A 23,661-nucleotide genomic window follows, 5' to 3' on the forward strand; every position below is an offset into this window, starting at 1 on the left:
GTTTTTTTTTTTTTTGAGGTTCACGGGCCTCTCACTGTTGTGGCCTCTCCTGTTGCAGAGCACAGGCTCCAGACGCTCAGGCTCAACAGCCATGGCTCACGGGCCCAGCCGCTCTGCGGCATGTGGGATCTTCCCAGACCCGGGGCACAAACCCGTGTCCCCTGCATCGGCAGGCGGACTCTCAACCACTGCGCCAGCAGGGAAGCCCTATGATTCTATTTTAAGCTGAATGGTAGTAACGGTGCTTTTACTCTGAATTGAGTAAAAGAAAGACATTGGAGGGTCTTTCTTAAAGAATGAGAATAACTTCATGGAAAACTTCTTTGAGAGTAGTTAACCCCTGAGCGCTAAAGAAGAATTCACTATATAAGTGTAAGTGTAAGCTTAAAAGAACAAGCTGGATGCTTAGAAGTAAAAAATTTACCCCACCAACCCTTCTCCCACATTTTCCCTACTATTTTTTCATCACGAATTTTTTTCACCTAAGTTATGCCAAACCCTGGAACGCCCTCTTCCTTTCTCAGTTGCTCAAATTCCTATTTGCTCTTTCAGATCCGGTTCCAATGTACTTAAGTTTACATAGGTTTTCCTGACATCTCTCACTTTAGGAGAGATAGTGCATTCTCCTCTTATACTTCTGCTAAACCTAGTATCATTTGTATTATAATCCAACAACCCTTTCTGCAATTAAATAGCCTACCAGTGTATTCATCCCTGGGAGACATACCATCACCTGTCCATTTGTATAAAGCCAAAATCCAAAGGGTCATCCATGTTGTCTCCTTCCTTCTTATCTCTTCCATAGCTAGACCATTACCAATCGTGTCAGTTTTTCCCTGCCAGATACCTTTATAGATCAGTCTGGTTCTCTCTATCTCCAGTGTCTCCACCACAGTTCAAACCCTCATCATCTCTGCCAGAATACTGCTGCAGTAGTCTTCTTTGGATCTGAAGAGTCTCTTGTAGACAGCATATAGTTGGATCATGATTTTTAATCTATTCTGTCAATCTCTCTGTCTTTCGATTGGAGACTTTAATCTATTTGCATTTAAAGTAAGAATGTACTGACTTCTTTGTCATGTTGCATTATTGTCTCTTTTGTGTTGAGTTTTCGGAGTGGAATGTTTTAATTTTCTTCTTCCTTTTGCGTATATTCTTTGTGGTTATATTTAACATCCTGAAGTTGTAAAACTCTAATTTGAATTTACACCAGCTTAACTTCAGAAGCATTACAAAAACTCTGCTCCTTTACAGCTTCATCCCTAACCTTTTCATTTATTGATAGGACAGAATTATGTTTTTTTATATTATGTATCCAAAAACATAAACTAAAATTTTTTTGATGCATTAGTTTCATATTATATAAAAAACAATATGTGGAGTTACAAAACAAAGTTACAATAACACTAGCTTTTGGACTAACAATTTTTTAAAGAAATGTGTAGTCTCTTAAACCAACTAGAAAACAGAAAGTGGAGTTACAAACCACTGTTACGATAATACTAGCTTTTATAGTTGCCCATGTATTTACCATTAGTGAGATCTTTATTTCTTCATACTGCTTCAAGTTACTGTCTAGTGTCCTTTCATTTCACCTTCGGGATTCCCTTGAGCATTTCTTACAGGGCAGGTCTAGTAGTCAGGAACTTCCTCAGCTTTTGTTTATCTGAGCATATTTTAATATCTCCCTCACTTTTGAAGGACAGTTTTGCTGCATATAGTATTTTCAATTGACAGTTCTTTTTCTTTTAGCACTTTGAATATATGGACCCACTGTTTTCTGCCCTCCTAAATTTCTGTTGAAAACTCTGCAGATAATCTTATTGAAGATACCTTGTATGTGGCTATTTGCTTTTCTCTTGCTGCTTTCAAGATTCTCTTTTTATCTTTAGCTTTTGACAGATTGATTATAATGTGTCTCAGTGTGGGTCTCTGAGTTCATCCTACTTAGAATTTGTTGTGCTTCTTGGCTGTTTATATTCTTGTCTTTTGTCAAATTGGGGAAGTTTTTGACCATTATTTATATAATCTCACTGTCCCTTTCTCTATTCTCCTTCTAGGACTCCCACAGTGCATATATTGATTGGTCCACTTGTTGGTGGCCCAAAGGTTCCTTAGCCTTTGTTCACTTTTCTTCATTGGCGAATAGGGGTTCAACAATGGCCATCTACCTCTGTGTCTGCACCTTTGTGTCTCCACATCCTTGATCAGAAGCAGCAATCAGTGATCATAGCACAGATACCTGATATTTGGAGGACGGGCCCTTATTGCCCACGGTGTCTCCTGCAAGCTGCATGCAGGCTGCTACAGGAACAAGTTCATGGCTGCCTGCCACTGGGCTGGGAGGTGGGGGGTAACTGCTGCTGAGCTAAGTGAGAAATTGGTTGAAATTAACTTTGTTTAACATCCAAGCCTTTCTCTGGAAGTTACAACCGTTAAAAAGACTTCAGAGTTCCAAAATAGTTATGTGAGACAGATTCTGTCATTGCATCTGTTGTCTGTGTTGGGAAACAGAATCCTGGTGCTTTCTACTTTGCCATCTTCCCAGAATCCTGTCCTGCAATAGTCTTCTAAGTGGGGATATAACTCAGAAACAGCCAGACGGAAGAGAGGCATAGGACAAGTATGTAGGAAGGGGTGTAGGGTTTCCATGCCTTCTCTGGGTGTGCCACTCTTCCACCACCTCTAGGTGTTCACTAGCCTGGAAGCTCTGAACCCCATACTACTGAGGTTTTTATGGAGGCTTCATCATGTGGGTGTGATCATTTATTAACTCCATGTCTAGCCCCTTTCTCCTCTTTGGAGATTAAGAAACAGGGCTAGAAATTCCAAGAATATGGCTTGGTCTTTCTGGTGACTAGCCCTCATCCAGGAGCCCACCAAAAGAGTCACCTCATTAGAACAAAAGACACTGCTATCACCCAGGAAAATAATTGGGACTTAGGAACTCTGTGTCATGAACTGGGGTCAAAGAGTAAATGCTAGAACAAAATTCTCCTAGCACCTCTATTTATAAAAGTTTTATGAGCTCTGTGCCAGGAACAGAGACCAACACATAAATATTTTCTTTTATTTCACAAGGTACATAACTCTTGAATTTGGCTCTTTTCCACTTGGCAAAATGAATTTAAGATTTATCCAGGACTTCCCAGGTGGTTCAGTGGTTAAGACTCTGCACTTCCACTGCAGGGGGTGTGGGTTCAATCCCTGGTTGGGGAACTAAGATGCTGCCTGCCGTGTGGCATGGCCAAAAAAAAGTTGTGTAAATTAATAGCTTTTATTACTGAATAGTACTCTGTTCTAATGATGTACCATATTTTGTTTAACTGTTCACCTATTGAGGGACATCTTGGCTGCTTCCACTTTCATGAATAAAGCTGCTAGAAACATTTGTGTGCAGGGTTTTGTGGACATAAGTTTTCACATCAGTTGGCTAAATACTTAGGAGTGCTATTGCTGAGTCATATGGGAAGTCTGTGTTAATTTTATAAGAAATTTCCAAATTGTTTTCCAGAGTGGTTGTACCATTTTACATTTCCACCAGCACGTCCTGTGGCTCTGCAGTCTCACTAACATTTGATAGTGTAGTATTTTTTTGGAAAAGCTCAAAGAGCTATTCTAATAGGTATGTAGTAGTATCTCATTGTTGTTTTAATCTGCATTTCCATAATGACAAGTGATGTTCAGCATTTTTCATATGCTTATTTGCCATCATTACATCTTCTTGACGAAGTGTGTGTTCAGATCTTTTGCTCATTTTAAAAATTGGGTTGTTTTCTCTTTACTGTTGAGTTTTAAGAGCTCTCTATATATTCTGGATACAAGTCCTTTATCAGATATGTGATATGCGTGTATTTTTCCTAGTCTGCAGCTTTTTTTTTCTTCATTCTTTTAACAGTGTCTTTCCTAAAGGAAAGAATTTAATTCTAATAAAGTTCAACTTACCATTTTTTCCTTCATATATCTTGCTTTTGGTGTTGTATGCAGAAACTCTTTGTCAGAGGTCAAAGAGATTTTCCTTTGTGTTCTCCTGCATGTTTTGTACTTATGTACTTTACATTTAGGTCTATGAACTGTTTTGGGTTAATTTTTGTGTAAGTTATGAGATAAGTGTTAATATTCATTTTTTGGCATATGGTTATCCAATTGTTCCTGCACCATTTATTGATACAGACTATCCTTTCTCCATCTAATTGCCTTTGTGCTTTGTGAAAAATCAATTTACTATATTTGTGTAGATCTATTTTGGGGCTGTCTTCTGTTCCATTGAGCTATGTGTCCATTCTTTTGCCAGTACTACACTGTAACATTATAGTATAGTAATTAGCCTTGAACTCATAATGTGAGTTCTCTGACTTTGTTCTTGATTTTCAGAATTATTTTGGCTATTTTAGTACCTTTACCTTTCCATATACATTTTTTTTTTTTTTGCGGTACGCGGGCCTCTCCCGTTGCGGAGCACAGGCTCCGGAAGCGCAGGCTCAGCGGCCATGGCTCACGGGCCCAGCCGCTCCGCGGCATGTGGGATCTTCCCAGACCGGGGCACGAACCCGTGTCCCCTGCATCGGCAGGCAGACTCTCAACCACTGCGCCACCAGGGAAGCCCTCCATATACATATTTAAATCAGTCTTTTGATATCTACAAAAAAGCTTTCTGGAATCTTGATTTGAATTGCATTGAATGTATAGATGAAATTCAGAATAATTGACATCTTAACAATGTGAACTCTTCTAATCCATTAACATGAGGTTTTCATGGATTTTTTTCATCAGTGTTTTGGAGTTTTCCATGTACAGTTCTTACACATATTAATATTTTGTTAGATTTATACCTGAGTATTTCATTTTCCCCCCAATTCTATCCTAATTTTTTTTTTAATTTCAAATTCCAATTGTTCATTACAGGTGCATAGGAGAACAATTGAGTTTTATATGTTGACCTTCTATCTTGCAACCTTGCTAAACTTAATTATTAGTTCCAGGAGGGTTTTCTTGTTTTGTTTTTTGTTTTAGTTTGGTTTTTTTTGTAGATTCTTTGGGGTTTTCTACATAGACAATCATGTCATCTGTGAATGGAAGTAGTTTTATTTCTTCCTCTCCAATTTGTATACCTTTTACTTCTTTTTCTTGCCTTTTTGTACTGAGTGGGACTACAAATACAGTGTTGTAAAGGACTGGTGAGAGAGGGCATCCTTGCCTTATTCCCAGTCTTAGGGGGAAAGCATTCACTTTCCATTAGAAGTATGTTAGCTCTAGACTTTTTTTTTAATGTAATCATTTATTATTTTTTAAATTAATTAATTTATTTATTTGGCTGCATCGGGTCTTAGTTGCAGCACACGGGATCTTTTGCTGTGGCATGTGGGCTCTTTGTTGCGGCTTGCGGGCTTCTCCTTAGTGGCAGGCAGGCTCCAGAGCACACGGGCTCAGTAGTTGTGGCACACGGGGTCTCTATTTGTGGCACATCAGCTCCAGAGCACGCGGGCTCAGTTGCCCCGCAGTGTGTGGGATCTTAGTTCCCCCTCCAGGGATTGAACCTGCATCCCCTGAACTGGAAGGCAGATACTTAACCCCACTGGACCACCAGGGAAGTCCCATTAACTGTAGGCTTTTTGTATATACCCTTTATTAGCTTAAGGAAGTTTTCTTCTGCTACTAGTTTCTTCAGAATTTTTATCATGGATGAGTGTTAAATTTCATCTCTTTTTTATTCTGTTTGGTCCTCAAATCAAATAGGTCATTTAATATGTCATTAGAACTTTTTTCTTACATAATTAAATTTAAACAAAATTAATCTTTATTTTTGATAAAAGGAAAAATCTAAACATATCTAAATACATGTTTAATATGTAACCTGAGATTAATACCTCATTTTATCATGAAATGAATAGAAAAGTAAGTAAAGACAATTTATTATGCAATTTAAAATAATATATTGATTTTTTTAACCTTAACTTCAATTATATGCTGTACAAGACAATGAAAAATATTTCAAAACTTTGCTTAAGGGGGAATGTGAAGTTCTCTATTACTATTAGAGTAATTTTAGAATAGGTAAGACATTGCATAATTTATAATCATTGTATAATTTATATCAGTTTGAGAAGTATCCAACTTATGCAGTGGACTTTAATTTTTAAAAGTCATTTACATAATGTTGGGAATTTCATGACAAAAAGGTATAGTATATTACATAACATGGCTTCCTATAATTTTGAAGTGCCATCTGACATCATATCCTTATAAAATTTAAATATTAGTTTCTCGGTATGTTAGTGGTGAAAAATGAATACAGAATAACCTGTGTGAGATCCATGGGGCACACTTCTGCTCAGCTTTCTGTGGTAAATGGGCAAAAGGTTAAGCCATCAGTCCATTTCCCAGTGTCTATTGAACAGTGTCTTTCTTTGTGTTGCTTCACTTATTAGAACAATATAGCAAGTGTTATTGAGAGGTGAAACAAAGCAAGTCTTACATCAAACATTGATGGCTTTTTTAAAAGTTGGAATGGGATATTATTGGATGTTGCAAAGAGTATATTGATAGTACATTTTTATGGAAACCACTGCTCTAGAGTAAACTGTATTAGAAATCAAATCAACATTATATATTAGTGATACTCATGTAAATGTAAATATTATATCTAATGCATCAGTTTTAAAGAGTAATGTAATGTAAAGTAATGTTGTGGGCCGGGAAAGTGATTAAAAAAAAAAACATTAAAAAAAAAATTACCAGCCACGGGTTTATCTTCCTTAGCCATTTACTTGTGGTAGATTTTACTTTCTATACAAGTAAACCTTTTATTCATAAGATGTAGCTTTAAGCATAATGTAAAAGGTAAACCAATTAAGTATAGAATGCTTTCAGAAGCATGAAATGTTATTTAGGACCTTTCTTATAAGGGCCATGGAGTATTTCTTGAGCATCCATGCAGATTAGATCTTGAACAGCTGCATGGAGCACACAGAAGCCATGATTCCTGTCTCTCTGAACTAACTTGAATAAAGTCTTTCATCTAAAGATCTCACTGTTTGTCTATTTCATGAATCCCTCATCTCATCTCTGAAGCACTCCATTCAGTTTAGTACAGTTCAACATTGTGGTTTAGAGCTCTAGAAATTGCTGTTGTAACTTACAATGCACAAAAATAACAAGTTGAAGAATTTCAAAAAATTTTAAAGAATTATATAAAATCTACAGTGATTTTTGTGGGCAAAGATTTAGAATGATAACTAGGGATTCTAATTCAAACTTAACTGTGACTTTAAGTAAATTTTGTATGTTCTAAGCGTCCAATTTCTCTGTAGTTATAACAGGGACTAACAGAATTAAGAGAAATAAGTGTGTTGAGATGCTTGTTAGTAAGTTCATTTGTTTTATATAAATTTACATTGCTGTCATTCTGCCCTCTTAGTCCTTCTCATAATCTGAGGCTCCTATCATATCCCGTGTTCTATAAAGATTGTTCTGTAACCACTTTAGCAGTTATTAAACTGAAAAAGTCAGTATCATATTATTGAGATGTAAATTTGTTAAGAAAATATCAGATGATCCTTTCCTCCTCTGGGTACTTGTATCACATATTGCCACTTATTTGGCAGCAACCCATCCGTTGCCTCCCATTTTATGCTGTATGCTTCCTATTCCTGTCTACATATTATGAGTTCTTTGAATTCAGGGATCTTAACTTACTTGAATCTTCATAAAAATTAATATGTACTGTCTTCTAAATATGGAATAAACTTTTTTCATTGCTTCAGAGTATCTACACATATGTTCCCTTTCAGTAATGGAGATGGTCAAAGTTGACTATAATTTTACTAAGGAACTTACTTATTTATTGTATAAAAACCATCTGGTCATAATCTTAGAAATCTGATATATTTTTTTTATTTGAGTATATGAAAATTAGGGAACCAGAGAAATTTTGATCTAAACATTTCTAACTCAGAATGGCAAAAACACAAAAGGAGTTTGAGTATTATACATTAGAAATGGAATAATGTAGGTGGCATTTATTCGTGCAGTCAGGGAACATTATTGGTATCAACTAAATACTAAGCTCTTTGCTATAGCCTGGAGACATAGTGATTAAAAAAAAAAAAAGAAAGAAAAAAGACAAGATCTGTACCTGATGGAGCTTATTGTCAGCAAATAGGCAAAGCATATTTAAACCAGACAGTAACAATGTATAAGGATTATGAATACAGTAGGCTGACGTGAGAGAGGGCAACTGAGTGAAGGGTGAGCTACTTTGTATACAGTGATTAGGAAAGCCCTCTTAGAGAAAGATACAAAGTAAGACCAAAAGGATAAGGAAGTACCTAGATTGTGGTCTCTAAATATGGTTTCTCTCTGAAAGTGATCAGAATTCCTTGGAAAACTAGCTTACTGCAGATCTAGAATAGGAACTGTAAAAGAAAACAAAGAAATTATTAAAGTCTATTGGGGTCATGATATGGGAGCCAACTTGGAGGAGCTCCCACTGACCACAGATGTAGCATTTGGAGCATCAAGAGAATTGTGACTGCAGTAGATTGAAACACATCCATTATTCAAAATATGTGAGTTCATAATGTTACTTAAAAAATTTATTGTTCACTTTTGGACCAAAACTGGACAGTCAAGTATTTATCGTGCCTTTCCTCTAAGAACTGTACCTCAGCATACCCAAACAGTCCAGGAGGGATAGTTCTTTAAAAAAGAATTCAAGCTAATGAATGCAGAAAGAATGATAAACTATTCTCTTTTAATGAAATGAAACCAAACACTTAGGCATTTAAACTTTCCACATTTTTCTTACATACTTTTGAATATTTTGTGTTCGGAAATTTAAAAATCAGTTTAAAGGAGGGGCAGCAAGGACTCAGCTGGTAGGAATGGGAGTGGTGGGAAGAGATTTCATACAAATAAAGAATGGTGTGAACAAGGTACAGAAATGAAAAAAAATTCTGTACGTATTCAGGGAAGACTTAGTAATTGTATTCCTCAAAGTGCAAGGTATGTAAGTGGAAGTATTGTGGATATGCAGTTACATGTGAGTTTTCAGAATACATAGGACCTGAAAATAGTGAAACCAAACTATTGCCAAATTCAAAAGGAACTCGAGATTCAAAGGAGCTTCTCTGTAGTTCCTGCTACCCTTTGGGCTCATTGAAATAATGGTAAACAGAAACATTCAACAATGGATTTAATTAAGCCAAATTGATTGGCAGACCTTAGTAGAAAGGTACCATGTATAGAATGCACCACTGATTTTACTTGGGCAGCTTCTGCTTAAAGTAGGCAGTCAATTAATGTGATTTTTCTTCATCTCAGCATTTTGTTTGTTCTTTTTAAAGTTGCATGTATAGAGATGAATATCCCAAAGTTAATGATTTCTGATCCATTACATTGGACCCTGTTACAGTGTTAGGGAACCACATATGTTTCCTTCTAAAAGTAGTATGCTCTATATTCAGAGTGAGTAGTTTAACCTTGCCAATAAAATCCTGTACCTATTATGGATACTCTGTTTTGTCTAGGTTCATGTTTGTATGGATAACAATAAGTGAGTATTTCTTTGTGAAACTAATTTTTTCATTTTAAGTGATTTATGCCATGGTATTATTTTAAAAGAAAAAAACTCTTAAAGTCTGTCTTGAAAATTACTAGTATGGAATAGCAACAAGGTTTGTCCATTAATTTTACAAGCCAGTGTTTATCTATCTGCTCCATATTGAATGTGTTGTAGTCTTTCCTGGTATATGAGTTTGACTGCTGGGATTCAGAAATGCAGTATATGCCGCAACAGAGGAATGATGGAAAATTGAGATGTCAAGCTGAGTAATCAGAGCTCTGTGGAGGTGGACAGCTGTGTTCCCTGTGATATACCGGGGTAGTTTGTTTTTATGGCTGGTCACATAGTTTGGTGAAGTGGAAAGCATTTCAATTAAGTTTCAATTTTCTCATCTTTATACTCACCTTTTTCCTAAAAATGAGGACAAGAGAAGACTTTGAAAATAATGAAACAAGTTATGGTGTTCTACCATTTATCATTGGTTCTTTACTTCTGAATTAAATTTATATATGGAAAGACGGGATTTGCTAGTAATGTATTTTAAGGAAAAGAGCTTCCTTTATAGCACAATACTTATTTTATAATTTATATTATATTTTATTACATTATATATGTATTTTTTAACAGGGTATCCAGAAGTTGGCTAGTCAATATCTGAAGAGAGATTGGCCTGGAATAAAAGCTGATGATCGGAATGATTACAGGTAACTTAATAAGTAGCTCTTGCCCATTTTCTTTAAACCTGGTTTCACACAGAGCCATGTCACATATATACAACATAGACTCCAGTTTTAAAAAAAATTGCTTCTTTCCTCTGCTGTGTTTTTAGATATAATGTCAAAATTATCAAACAATGTTAATGTTCTACAACATATATATTGTATATGAAATAGATCATTTTCATATGTCTTAAGCCCAGATTCCATTTTGTTTAATTGATACCCACATAAGGAATTTAAAGCAGATAGATGACAATGGAACACAAATTGTTTCCTCAGTGACCTATAGATGAAACACAGTATCACAACAATAATGAAACAAGATTGTAATTTCTATCATGATCATTGACTCTTTACTTCTGAAACAAATCCTACATTTGGAAAGATAGGATTCTGTGAGCCTAGGGGAAAGGAGTTTCTAAGTTATATATATTATATATATATATATGTATATATACATATATATGGTATACAGACACACCCACAGGTATCTAGAAATTGATTAGTCAATATCCCACATACAAATTTTTTTTTCCACATACAAATTTTAAAGAAGGTAGACAACAATGGAATATAAATTGTGTCTTCCTACAGATGTCTTTAAAATATTTATAATTTTGTTTGGAATTTGGTGTCTTTTTTGCAGTTAATTTGGAAGTATTTATTAGCTTTTGTGCTCAGGACTGTCCTTAGTGTTGAGGGAACCAGAAGTCAAAGACAGGATTTCAGAGCTTGCAGTCTGGTTGAAGTTAAGACTAATTATTACTCATGAAACAATAGCAGGGAATCCAGGGTAATTAAGAACTCAGTATTGAAGTGTGTGGTTTGGAATCTGAATATGAAATCAAGTTGCTGGATCATCAGGTAATTTCTTAATGGAGATAGCAAACTGCAGGATACACAAGAAACCTTAATAGTTCTTCACAGTTGCAAGACTGACTGATAACTTGGAAGGTGGCATGATAGCTATAAATAATACATATGTAGTTGCAATATGGAATAATAAAGCAAAACAGGAAATAAATATAGGAATTTTCTTGTGGACTTTTCAGTATCTACAAAGTTCAGCTAAGGGGGAAAGAGAGGAGATGAAACCCTAGGCGAAAGAGACAAAAAAAAAGCCTTGAGGTGAAAGTGAGAATGATATGTTCAGTATGGCTGTCATGAGGAAAGCGTGACCAAGGAAGAGACTGGTTGCTAGAGAGTAAAGAAGGACTCCAACTTACAGATAGGTTCTATTCCAAGTTTGTTTGAAATTCAGGATGCAGGTTACCAAAGAAATAAGGATAAGGTTCTGCTCCCAGGCTAGCTTATGCAACCTAATTTTTAAAAGTATGTTAAGCCAACTTTTACTGAATATTTACTGTATACCAGATGCTATGCTAGGAACTTTACCTCCCATGATGATCAAAACGTGATAATCAAACCTGTGAGGTACATATGATTATCCCCTTTTTGTATACGAGGAAACTTAAGTCTCAGGTTGTATGCTTTACTCAAGGTCACACAACTATGTAAACACTCAGTCATTTATTCATTCATTCTTTCTTTTTTTCATTCTTTTTTTTATTAATTAATTAATCTATTTTTGGCTGCATTGGGTCTTTGTTGCTGTGCACAGGCTTTCTCTAGTTGCGGTGAGTGGGGGCTACTCTTCGTTGTGGTGTGTGGTCTTCTCACTGCGGTGGCTTCTCTTGTTGTGGAGCATGGGCTCTAGGCGCATGGGCTTCAGTAGTTGTGGCATGTGGGCTCAGTAGTTGTGCCTTGTGGGCTCTAGAACGCAGGCTCAGTAGTTGTGGCACACGGGCTTAGTTGCTCCGCAGCATGTGGGATCTTCCCAGGGTCGAACCCCTGTCCCCTGCATTGGCAGGTGGATTCTTAACTACTGCGCCATTAGGGGAGTCCCTCATTCATTCTTTATTTATGAGATAGATGTGAAATATCTACTTACATGCTAGTTGTTAAAGTAGACTTCAGGATTAAAGAGAGTAGAAGGTATGGTGCCTGTTGTTAAGGAGCTTAAAGGAGATAGCCACTATAAACAGTTGCGATATTGGGTAGTAATAGAGGTGCACTGGGACTGTAGAAGAAACCTAGGCTTCTAGAGCTGAGTCTTAAAGGATGTGCAGGAGTTTATCAGCGTTGGGCAGAAGGAATTCTAAGCAGAAGTAACACCTTAAATGCAGGGAGGCATGAGAAAATATGAATGTTAGGTAGCAATGAAGTGTGTATGGGTTGGAGGGTAAGAGGAGTGGTGGACCTGGAGGATACCTAGATAGGCATCATGAAGGACTTTGCATATCACAGAGTTTCTTTTTTATTCAGAAGATAACAGAAGCATCAAAGAATTTCCATAAGAGGAATGACAAGTTCAACATACTTTAGTAAATGTATGAAGGTGGACTAAAGGGGTATGAAGGTGGACTAAAGGGATATGAGGAAGAATTCAGAAAGAATAGAATTGCAGGGATTTAATCTCTCATCATTTCTTATTTGAACCATGAAAATTATAGTAGAAATTAGGTTGTGGGGCAGATTTCAGAGATATTTAGAAAACTGAAGCTAGAGGACTTGCTATTGATTTGGCAGTTTTGTTTTTGTGTTTGTCAAATTTGTTGTGAGACAGACTGCAAACAGTTTTCTGTAACTGTCAAACTATAAAGTAGTTTTCTCAGTATCTAAAATAGTTCTTGGAGCATAGAAAGCATTTGATAAATATTTACTGACTGAAGGACGAAGTAGAGGGAGGGAGAGGAAGGGTTGTAGAATGACTCCCAGGTTTTTTAACTTAGGCAACTGAGAGGATGGTGGTGCCATAGTGAAAAAAGACAGTAGATCAGGATTGAGGGTGAGAATGGCAGTTGCCATTTTTTGTTTGTTTGTTTGTTTATTAGGAGTTTATTTCAGCTCTAGTCAATTAAAATTTCCCTTTAACTTTTTTTGTGTTTATATTTGTATTGTTAATTTAAAAATTCTTACCCAAATAATGCATGCTTGTTGAATGTGTAACAGAGTATAAAGTGTACCTCATCCTCTTTGCCAAGCACTTCCATTCACATTTCTACTAGAGTAATTGCTGTTAGAAGTATGTGGTCTTTTCTTCCATATTTTTCCTGTGCAGTGCATACATGAACATAAACAGTTGTGCTGTTTTTAACAGAACTAGAATTATTATATACATATGCTTTTGTAATTCCCTCCACACATACACCTTCCATACACACACCTAAGGAGTCTATTTTACTTTATTATTTATTTATTTATTTTTATTTAAATATGGTTGATTTACAATGTTATGTTAGTTTCAGGTGTACAGCAAAGTGATTCTTTACACATGCATATATTCTATACACATACATATATTATTTTCTGATTCTTTTCCATTATAGGTTATTACTAGATATTGAATGTAGTTTCCTGTGCTGTACAGTAAATCCTTATTGTTTATCTATTTTATATATAGTGGTGTGTATCTGTTAATCCCCTACTCTTAATTTATCCCTCCCCCTCCTCTTTCCCCTTCGGTAACCAGAAGTCTGTTTTCTCTGTCTGTGAGTCTGTTTCTGTTTTGTAAATAAGTTCATTTGTATTACTTTTTGGATTCCACATATAAGTGATATCATGTAGTATTTGTCTTTCTCTGTCTGGCTTACTTCACTCTGTATGATAATCCCTAGGTCCATCCATGTTGCTGTAAATGGCAGTATTTCATCCTTTTTAATGGCTAAGTAACATTCCAGTGTGTGTGTGTGTGTGTGTGTGTGTGTGTGTGTGTGTGTGTGTGTGTGTATCAGTCACGTCTTCTTTATCCACTTATCTGTTGATAGACACTTAGGTTGCTTCCATGTCTTGGCTATTATAAATAGTACCACTGCAGACATTGGAGTGCATGTATCTTTTTGAATTAGAGTTTTCATCTTTTCCGGATATATGCCCAGGAGTGGGATTGCTGGATCAGATAGTAACTCTATTTTTAGTTTTTTAAGGAACCTCCATACTGTTTTCCATAGTGACTGCCCAGTTTACATTCCCACCAACAGTGTATGAGGGTTCCCTTTTCTAAGGAGTCTATTTTAGATGTCCCTTCAAGTCAGTTTGTTCAGGTCCCCTCTTCTTTTTAGTGGCTATGTTAGTGCCACAGTGTGGGTAAATTATAGTTTGTTATCCATTTTTCTGTTGGTAGTTAGTTTATTGCTATTGCAAATAGTGCTGCAGTGGATAACTCATGTATGCACATAGTTATATCTTTGTGCACTGTGAAAGTATATCTATAGGGTTAATTCTTAGAGGGGAACATGCTGGGTCAAAGGGTTTATACATTTAAAATGTGAAACTATAAATTAACCTTCATAAACTCTGTCTTAGTATATTTTACATGTCTTCAAATTTGATTTGAAATTACCCATTTCTTTTTATTTTTTTACCAACAGGGCACATGGTCAATCTTTGAAAATTTTTGCCAGTCTGATGATACATGCACCATTTAATGCCATTAAACCCACCCCCATTTGCCTGGAAACTAGACTTCTGTAGTAATACTTTCTCTAAGACCTTTTTTTTTTTTTTTTTTTTTTTAATCTTTGAGGACAGGTTTTTCAGTCCTGTCTTAGTCTGTTCAGGCTGCTATAACAAAATACCACAGACTGGGTGGCTTATAAGTAAGAGAAATTTATTTCTCACAGTTCTTGAGACTGAAGTCCAAGACAAAGATGCCGGCATGGTCAGGTTCTGGTCAAGTCCCTCTTCTGAGTTGCAGACTTTTCAACTTTTAGTTGTGCCCTTACTTGGTAGAAGGGGTTTGGGAGCTCTGTGGGGTCTCTATTATAACGGCACTATTCTGCCTTCACCTCTGCAAAGCCTAACCTCCTAATACCATCATCACCTTTGGGGATTAGGATTTCCACATATGAATTTCAGGGGACCACAAACATTCAGACCATAGCAAGTCCTTTCTATGTAAATATTTCTTGGAGTTCCCTCAGCTCTCTTGTGACAGTTTTAAGTAATCTTATCTATATTTCTGTCTTTAAATATCGCCTATAAACTAGTAATGATCTGTGTTTTTATTAACTCTTCAGCTTGGGAACCAACAAGTCAGCTGCCTCCAACTGTGACTTCTTTTCAGACCTCATCTTCTCTTAGGAATGTTAAGTAGCTGCTTCGCTGTGATCTCTCCCCTTCACAATTTCATTGCCACATTACCACCAACCTGTATGTCTGTATGTCCTTGTAAAATAGGCCTACTCTCATCCCCTACTTGAAAAATCTTCTGTTGTTTCTCCTTGCTAATAGTATGAAATTAAAAAAAAAATTTTTTTTATGATATCAAAAGCCAGGAAGAATCCTGACTCCAAATTACCTTTCTTTCCTCCTTTCTGGCCATTTCTCCTTTTTTCATGCTTGGTTCCCCAACCCTTGGGCATCTTAAGCTGCAGTTGTACTGCAGTTCTTATCACACCTCAACTGGACTGAGTATCAGTCATTCTCCCTGCCTTTACTTCTGTTATCTAGGCTGAGGATAGTCTCCCTTCCTACTACCAAAAACAGCAATACATGAGCACTTATTTATTAAACACCATACTTTCTCCTGTTATCAGTCACTATGTAAGTTAATCTTAGATTATGAATTTAACTTGTCACATTTTCTAGAGTCTTCTTGATGTGTGGTGCTGTATTCCAGGCCAAGGGTAGATCTGTGATTTTTGTTTGTTAAACTTTTGTTTTTACTTAAAAAAAAATTATAGATTCATGTGCAGTTTTAAGAAATAATACAAAGAGTGTTCTTATACTCTTCACCCAGTTCCCCCAGTAGTAATATCTTGCGTAACTATAATACAACATCACAACCAGGAAATTGATATTGATACAATCCACCAATCTAATTTAGAATCACCAGTTTTACATGTACTTATTTGTGTGTATGTAGGTGAATGCATATTAAGTTCTGTGGTGTTTTATCACATATGTAGATTCGTGTGACCACCACTACAGTCAAAATAAATTTGTTGGTTTATTTATTTATTTATTTATTTATTTATTTATTTTTGCTGTACACGGGCCTCTCACTGTTGTGGCCTCTCCTGTTGCAGAGCACAGGCCCCGGACGCGCAGGCTCAGCGGCCATGGCTCACAGGCCTAGCCGCTCTGCGGCATGTCGGATCTTCCCGGTCTGGGGCACAAACCCATGTCCCCTGCATCGGCAGGCGGACTCTCAACCCCTGCGCCACCAGGGAAGCCCTGTTGGTTTATTTCTTAATAAAAATTTTCCCTGATAAGGTTTTCTCTGTTTTCCATTGTAATAGTCATATGAGAAATAGTTCACAGTGTGATTTTAGGTGGTATATGGATCAATATTTTTGAATTTTACTAATTAAAACTTAATTATTATGGCAAGTTTTATTTTTCAATTAGAGTGGAATATGAAGTAGTAAGATACATATATTTTAGTTTAAAAGGTGAGTCATTTTAACAAAAAATAATAACGGTACAGGAGATATGAGGCACAAATTGTGTAAGACATACACAGAGAACTTAGTATACACCTTTTTTAGAGTGAAGAGACTCTTTTTAAAAATTCTTTAATAGTAATGCTGGACCAAGAACAATCTTATGTCAGCAGAAGAGCAGAGGTTTGGGAGCCAGACAGATCTGGGTTCGAATCTAGTCTCCATCATTCCCTCCTCTCCTTCCTCCTGTAAATATATATTGAATGAGTGCTTGCTGTGCCAGACCCTGTTCTAGGTGCTGAGGATACAAAAGTGAATAAAACAAAGCTTCTGCTGCATGGAGTCTTCATTCTAGTGAAAGAAGACAAGACAATAAGCATATGAGTAATTAAACATTGTCACTTGGTGACAAGGACAGTAAGCATAGTAAAAAGAAAACAGAGTACCAAGAAGTGGTTGGCACTGCAGTGGATATACTGTGTAGAGCCTAGACTTTAGGGAGACAAGAGCAAAATCAGAGAGAGGTCATTTAGGCTATTGTAGTAATCCAGGCACGAGATAATGGTGGCTGAAACCAGGGTAGTAGCAGTGGAAGAGATAGACAGTAATCAGATTCCATTATATTTTTAAAGTCTAGTGAATGGTATTTCTTGGTGAATCAGATGTGGAATATGAGAAAAAAAAGGAGGAATCAATGATGATTCTAGGGGTTTTGGCTTGAACAACTAGAGGTTTGAGTAGCTGTCAGTGAGATGGAATAGATTAACAGAACAGATTTCAGGGAAATCAAGAATTTGTTTTTGGACATGTTAGTTTTAAGATACCTACTAGGGCTTCCCTGGTGGCGCAGTGGTTGAGAGTCCACCTGCCGATGCAGGGGACACGGGTTCGTGCCCCGGTCCAGGAAGATCCCACATGCCACGGAGCGGCTAGGCCTGTGAGCCATGGCTGCTGAGCCTGCGCGTCTGGGGCCTGTGCTCCGCAACAGGAGAGGCCACAACAGTGAGAGGCCCATGTAGTGCAAAAAAAAAAAAAAAAAAAGATACTTACTAAATATCTGAGTTGGATATGTTAAATAGGCAACTGAGGGGTTAGAGAAGATGTCTGAATTAAAAATTCAGGAATAGTCAGCGTAATGACAGTATTTAAAGCCTTGAGACTGCATGAGCAGTCTCTAAAGAGTGAGTGTGAAGAGAAGAAGCTGACTGTGGGGACACTCTAGCATTTACGGGGCAATGAGATGAAGAGGAACTAGCAAAGGAGCCTAAATTGTGGCTAGTGAGATAAGGCTAGACCAAGAGAGAGAGCTATCCTAGAAGCCAAGTGAAGATAGCACTTCAAGAAGGATAAACTAGGTCAGTATTGCTGATAGACTGAGTAATAGGCCCAAAGCTTGAATTGACTTGGGATTAGCCACAGGGAGATCTTTGATGACCTTGACAAGTAATTTCAGAATGGTGGATGTTAAAAGCTTATTTGAATTGAATCAAGAGTCACCAGGAGGAGAAATGGAAACAGTAATTTCAGACATTTCTTTTGAGGAGTTTTGCTGTTAAAGGGAGCAGACATTGGGGTGGTAGCTGGAGAGAAATGGAGGGTTGATGGAGGGCTTTTTTTTTTTAAGATGCGAGACATTATATGAGTATGATCCAGTAGAGAGGGAAAAGTTGATATTGTAGGAGAAAGCACAATTACTGGATTGCTGTTGAGTTAGAGGTTATATATACAGATGTGAAGGGGTGGCCTTCAGAGCACTGGTAATTCATTGGAGTAAAAAGAGGGATGACACAGTGTATGGGTGCAAAAGCAGGGAGATAGGTAGATGTGGAGGGAGCATGTGGACATTGTCTTCATACTTCATTATCAGCTGAAAGTGTGGTCATATTAGAGGTTTGAGATGAGAGGAAAAGGTGGGAAATAATTATCTAGAAGAGTGAGCGGATAAGTGGATTAGAGGAATATAGTAGGATTGCTGGGGGGCACTAAGGGATTACTTTACATCAGTTGAAAGTGAGACTAGGCAGCATGATTATTGTTTACTCCAGCAACGTTCTGTTGCACAGACATTGGTATGGTGTAAACAGAATTTTGGATTTAACCAAGTTTGGAATTTGTAGATTATAATGACCGAAAGAGGACTTCCCTGGTGGCACAGTGGATGGGAATCTGCCTGCGAAGGCAGGGGACACAGGTTTGATCCCTGGTCTGGGAAGATCCCACATGCCATGGAACAACTAAGCCTGTGTGCCACAACTACTGAGCCTGCGCTCTAGAGCCCATGTGCCACAACTACTGAGCCCATGTGCCGCAACTGCTGAAGCCCGTGTGCCACAACTATTGAAGCCCACATGCCTAGAGTCCGAGCTCCGCAACAAGAGAAGCCACTGCAAGGAGAAGCCCGCGCACCGCAACAAAGAGTAGCCCTCACTTGCCACAACTAGAGAAAGCCTGTGCGCAGCTAGGGTGTATGTTAGAGGGTGATCATAATGGTAGACCATGAAATCTAGGCTGGGTAAGGAGCTGTAAAGGGAGATTATGAGAGGGAGTGAAAGACAGTGGAAAGGAGGTAGGATGTAATGGATTGTGGGCTCTGATAGGGTTGAGTAATTGTTGAAGTGAGAATCCTAAAGGGAGTGAGTGGAAACAAGAGGTGTTGGTCAGAGATTAGATGATTAAATTGGTATTAGAGCAGAGGTATCGTTATTGTTAATGGCAAAGTTTAGGTTATGACCATGAGAGTACTATTGCCTGGTGAATAGCTGTAGAAAAATTTCACAACCTCTCCAAGCCTTACTTTTTCTCCTCTGCAAAATGGGGATAATGCCTACTTTACAAAGTTGTCATGAGGATTAAATGATATGACAGATGTAAAATACATGACATAGTGCCTAGCATGAGATAGGTTCTTAAAAGAATTTTCTTCTTTTCTTATATAATTTTGAGCCTCATTTCCTGACCTGAGCAGAATAAGAAGATACCATAAATGCTTGATACATTTCCTTATGTTTCAAAATTATATATATGAAGCCTAGTGAAATAAAATTTTTAGAAAATCACTCTATAACCCATTATTATTTTTTCCCAATTGGAATGAAAAACACCACTGCCATTGGAACTACCACTATTGTGTTAACAAGAAGTACTTCTATTTCTTCTACAATTCTGTGACTATTACTATTTATTCATTTAAAAGAATCTGTGTGGCAAGAATTTTCACATCATTTTCATTTAATTGTTAAAATAGCCCTGTGAGGTGCATGGTGCTGGTATTTTTGTTATTTTTCCATTTGCCAGTTGAGGAAATGAAAGTACAGTGAGGTGTGCTACATACGATTATATTGGTTAAACTAGAACTTGAACCCAGGTATTCTGACTGACTGGTAACCGAATTTTGTGAGTTTCATGGTGTGTCATTGTTGTGAATATGTTTGCCTGCTATTTATTTGCCTGCTAGTCTCTAAAGATCTCTTTTTAAACTCTGTAATGAAAGGATTTTTCTTTTTATTGTACAGTCCTCATAATTTATACATTAATTCATTTTTTTTTCATTCAACACATACTGATTATAACCTTTCTAATGGTTGGGCCATGTGCTAGGCCCTAGAAATAGCAAAACAATTGTGAGAAAGACATGTACCCTTTATGAAGTTTTTTTTTTTTTTTTTTTTTTTTTTTTTTGCTGTACGCGGGCCTCTCACTGTTGTGGCCTCTCCCGTTGCGGAGCACAGGCTCCGGACGCACAGACTCAGCGGCCATGGCTCACGGGCCCAGCCGCTCCGCGGCATATGGGATCCTCCCAGACCGGGGCACGAACCCGTATCCCCTGCATCGGCAGGCGGACTCTCAACCACTGCGCCACCAGGGAGGCCCATGAAGTTTTTACTATAGTGAGAGGGACAAACATTAACAATTAACATAAAAATATTTATAATTGAAGGAATAGTGCTAGAACCATGTGAACAAATATCAGGGAGGGACTTGATTGAGTCTGTGCATTGGCTTGGTGGTGATCCTGAGACCTCCCTGAGGAAGTTACATTTAAGTTGAGGTTTGAAGGATGAGCAGCAGTCAGCTAGATGAAGAGGTAAAAGGAAAAGGGTGCTACCTAAGGGGTGAGCATAGTTTCCTCCTTATTCCCCTCCTCTGTCCTTCCTTCTTTCCTTTATTCCTTCCTTCCTTCGGATTACAATTTATACTTGTCCTTGCTCATTTTCATTATGATTTAAAAATGTATTTTAAGTATAAATCAATAATTGCAAAACGTAGTACTGAATTTTTCTCTTGGTGCATTCTCTGAGAAAATCAATTATCTGGACTGCTTAGGAGGTTCTGTGGTGAGCTTACATTCTAGATTCCATTGGTAGTCATGCAGTAAGGTCATGGAGGACATTAATTTTGCTGTTTTTTTTTCCAGTTTTATTGAAAAATAATTGACATACATCACTGTATAAGTTTGAGGTGTACAACATGATGGTTTGATTTACATATATTGATTAAATTATTACCACAATAGGTTTAGTTAACATTTATTACTCGTATTCATTTTGCTCTTCTTAAGCCCATCATTGCTTTTATGCTGACAGTTTTTGCTGGCACAACACACTGACTCTTTTCCAAAGGGAAAATAATATACCTCTGCTTAAATAAGTGAATATTTCCATCGAAACTGATGTATTTGGTATATTACAAACTACTAATCCATTACACAAACTATTTATTCCCTTGGTTGAGAAGTACAGTTTCAAGTTTTTTTTAGTTCCAAGTAGGATGGAGACCCAGGCAAATTTTCTTTTTCTTGCTTTCACACTGTCATCCATTGACCCACAGCTAGCATTTTATGTAGCACATGGTCCCATACATTGCTATAGTAGGAAGTCCACGTGACACAAGAAGGGAAATCTTAGGAGATGGATATTATAATCTATCAGTGCAAGTATCTCTTTTTAACAAGGTACCATTCATTGTTATGGTAAGTTATAAAATATGTTTATAACTAGTTTAGGAGCATATTGGGACTGACTAAGGCATTTAGCAAAGCAGAAGAGAAGGTTTGAAAAGGAAGTTGGCTACAGAAAGCAAAGGATGAATAATTCTTTGACTTAACCAAAAGATTTCTGAGAGCACATTTATCAAGCAAAGGTATGGAACTTGCTTGGAATGACTCGTGGCCGCAACGTGATGCTGGCGAAGCATTATTACAACAGAGAAAGAGATGTAGAGCAATGATACCATAGACTTCTTTCTCTAACAAATAGACTTCTCAAGAACATAAGCGGTTGTTCATGATTTTTTTCCAGTACATCAATTTATGTAAGAGAGCAATATAATATAGTTGAAAGAAAATGTACTTTAGAGGTATTCGTCTGTATCTCAGTATTGCCACACTCTATTGTGATCTAGAGTGATCCTCTAAGTCAGCGGTCCCCACCCCCATCACCGGGCCGCACAGCAGGAGGTGAGCGGCGGGCTGGCGAGCTAGCAGAGCTTCATCTGCTGCTCCCCATCGCTCACATTACCACCTGAACCATTGCTCGCCTTACTGTCTAAACCATAGTCCCCCCTCTCGCCCCCCGTCTGTGGAAAAATTGTCTTCCATGAAACCAGTCCCTGGTGCCAAAAAGGTTGGGGACTACTGCTCTAAATCTGAGCCTCGGTTACCTCATCTGTAAAATCAGGAAAATAGCATAATGAAATAATGAAACTTGATATTCATAATGACACTCCTGAAACGGTGAAAGGCCTGGAAAGTCTGAAGTAGTCACTAATTTTTATAGTGTTAGCTTTGTCTAGAATTGTAATCCTTGTATCACTTTACTCCAGTATCAAGAATAGCTAATGAATCAAAATAGCCCATTGTCAAGCTATAGAGGAATAGAGTGTATTCCAAGTTTCTACTTGTTATATATGCTAAAAATACTACTACCTATGAACCAGTATAAATACACTTTAAACTATAAAGAAAACATTCATTTTGTTTGTCAGTGCTAGCCAGTGAGCAAAAGGTTAGGCAACTTATTCTTCCTTTCCTCTGCCTAATACTTTTCTGTCCCTCTTTGAATTTAGGAGCATGTATCCTGTTTGGAAATCTTTTCTCGAGGGAACAATGCAGGTAGCCCAGTCTCGGATCAATATATGTGAAAACTATAAAAACTTCATTTCTGAGCCTGCAAGGACAGTGAAAAGCCTAAAAGAACAGCAACTAAAAAGGGTATCGTTTCTAATTTGTTCTTTTCTTGTATGCATTTTAATATCTCACTGCTACATTTATTATCTGCAAGATTATGTTAAATTGCATTGTACACTTTGAGTTTTTCTATATGGTTCAAATGTCTCTGATTTTAACATGGATTTTCTGATTTCAACATGTTCCTTCTAACTACTGTATTTTATTAACTGACAAAGGTGAGTGTAATTTGAATCTGTGGACATTCTGAAAGCTCAGTAAACACAAATATTTTTCAGCTTAACTCAAGTAAATAGATTTACTTAGTTTGGTGTATATTAAAATAGTTACAATGTTGTTAATCCGACTAAATCTTGAGAAAATTGGTCTTAGTTTCAACTTGACCCATTTTGCATAATAATTTAAAGGAAGTTGACACATTGTTACTGAGTCTAAGCTCGCTCTGTTGGCTACACAAACTACAGGCCAGTAAGGAATGGCGACTTTATTCGGAAAGCTGGCAGACTGAGAAGATGGCTGACTAATGTCTCAAAATAACCATCTTATCAGGGTCGGGATACCACTTTCTTTTATAGAACAGAAAGGGGGAAGAGGTGAGGAAGTAAAGTAAAAAGTGGTGTTAGTTTTGCCTGGCTTGGCCAGCATTGGGGAGGGGATGGGTTAATTTCTTCTTTTCTGAAGCCACTCACAGGTGGGCTGGGTCAGATAGTCTCCTTGTGAGCTGAACAAAGGCACTTTAGTTTAACTTTC

General features: G+C 37.3%; 1 protein-coding gene across 3 annotated transcripts in view; it reads left to right on the forward strand.

Annotated features, from left to right (window-relative positions):
- FCHSD2 (FCH and double SH3 domains 2) overlaps positions 1-23,661 on the forward strand; it is a 316,260-nt gene that overhangs the window by 111,526 nt on the left and 181,073 nt on the right. For all 3 annotated transcript variants that reach the window (XM_082626729.1, XM_082626728.1, XM_082626727.1), the window contains exons 4-5: positions 10,190-10,266; positions 22,791-22,935. In XM_082626729.1, coding sequence (XP_082482855.1) covers positions 10,190-10,266; positions 22,791-22,935 — 222 coding nt within the window. The remainder of the gene's footprint in view (positions 1-10,189; positions 10,267-22,790; positions 22,936-23,661) is intronic.

This window comes from Mesoplodon mirus, assembly GCF_964341445.2.
Source record: "Mesoplodon mirus genome assembly, chromosome: 7".
NCBI classification, from domain to species: Eukaryota; Metazoa; Chordata; class Mammalia; order Artiodactyla; family Ziphiidae; genus Mesoplodon; species Mesoplodon mirus.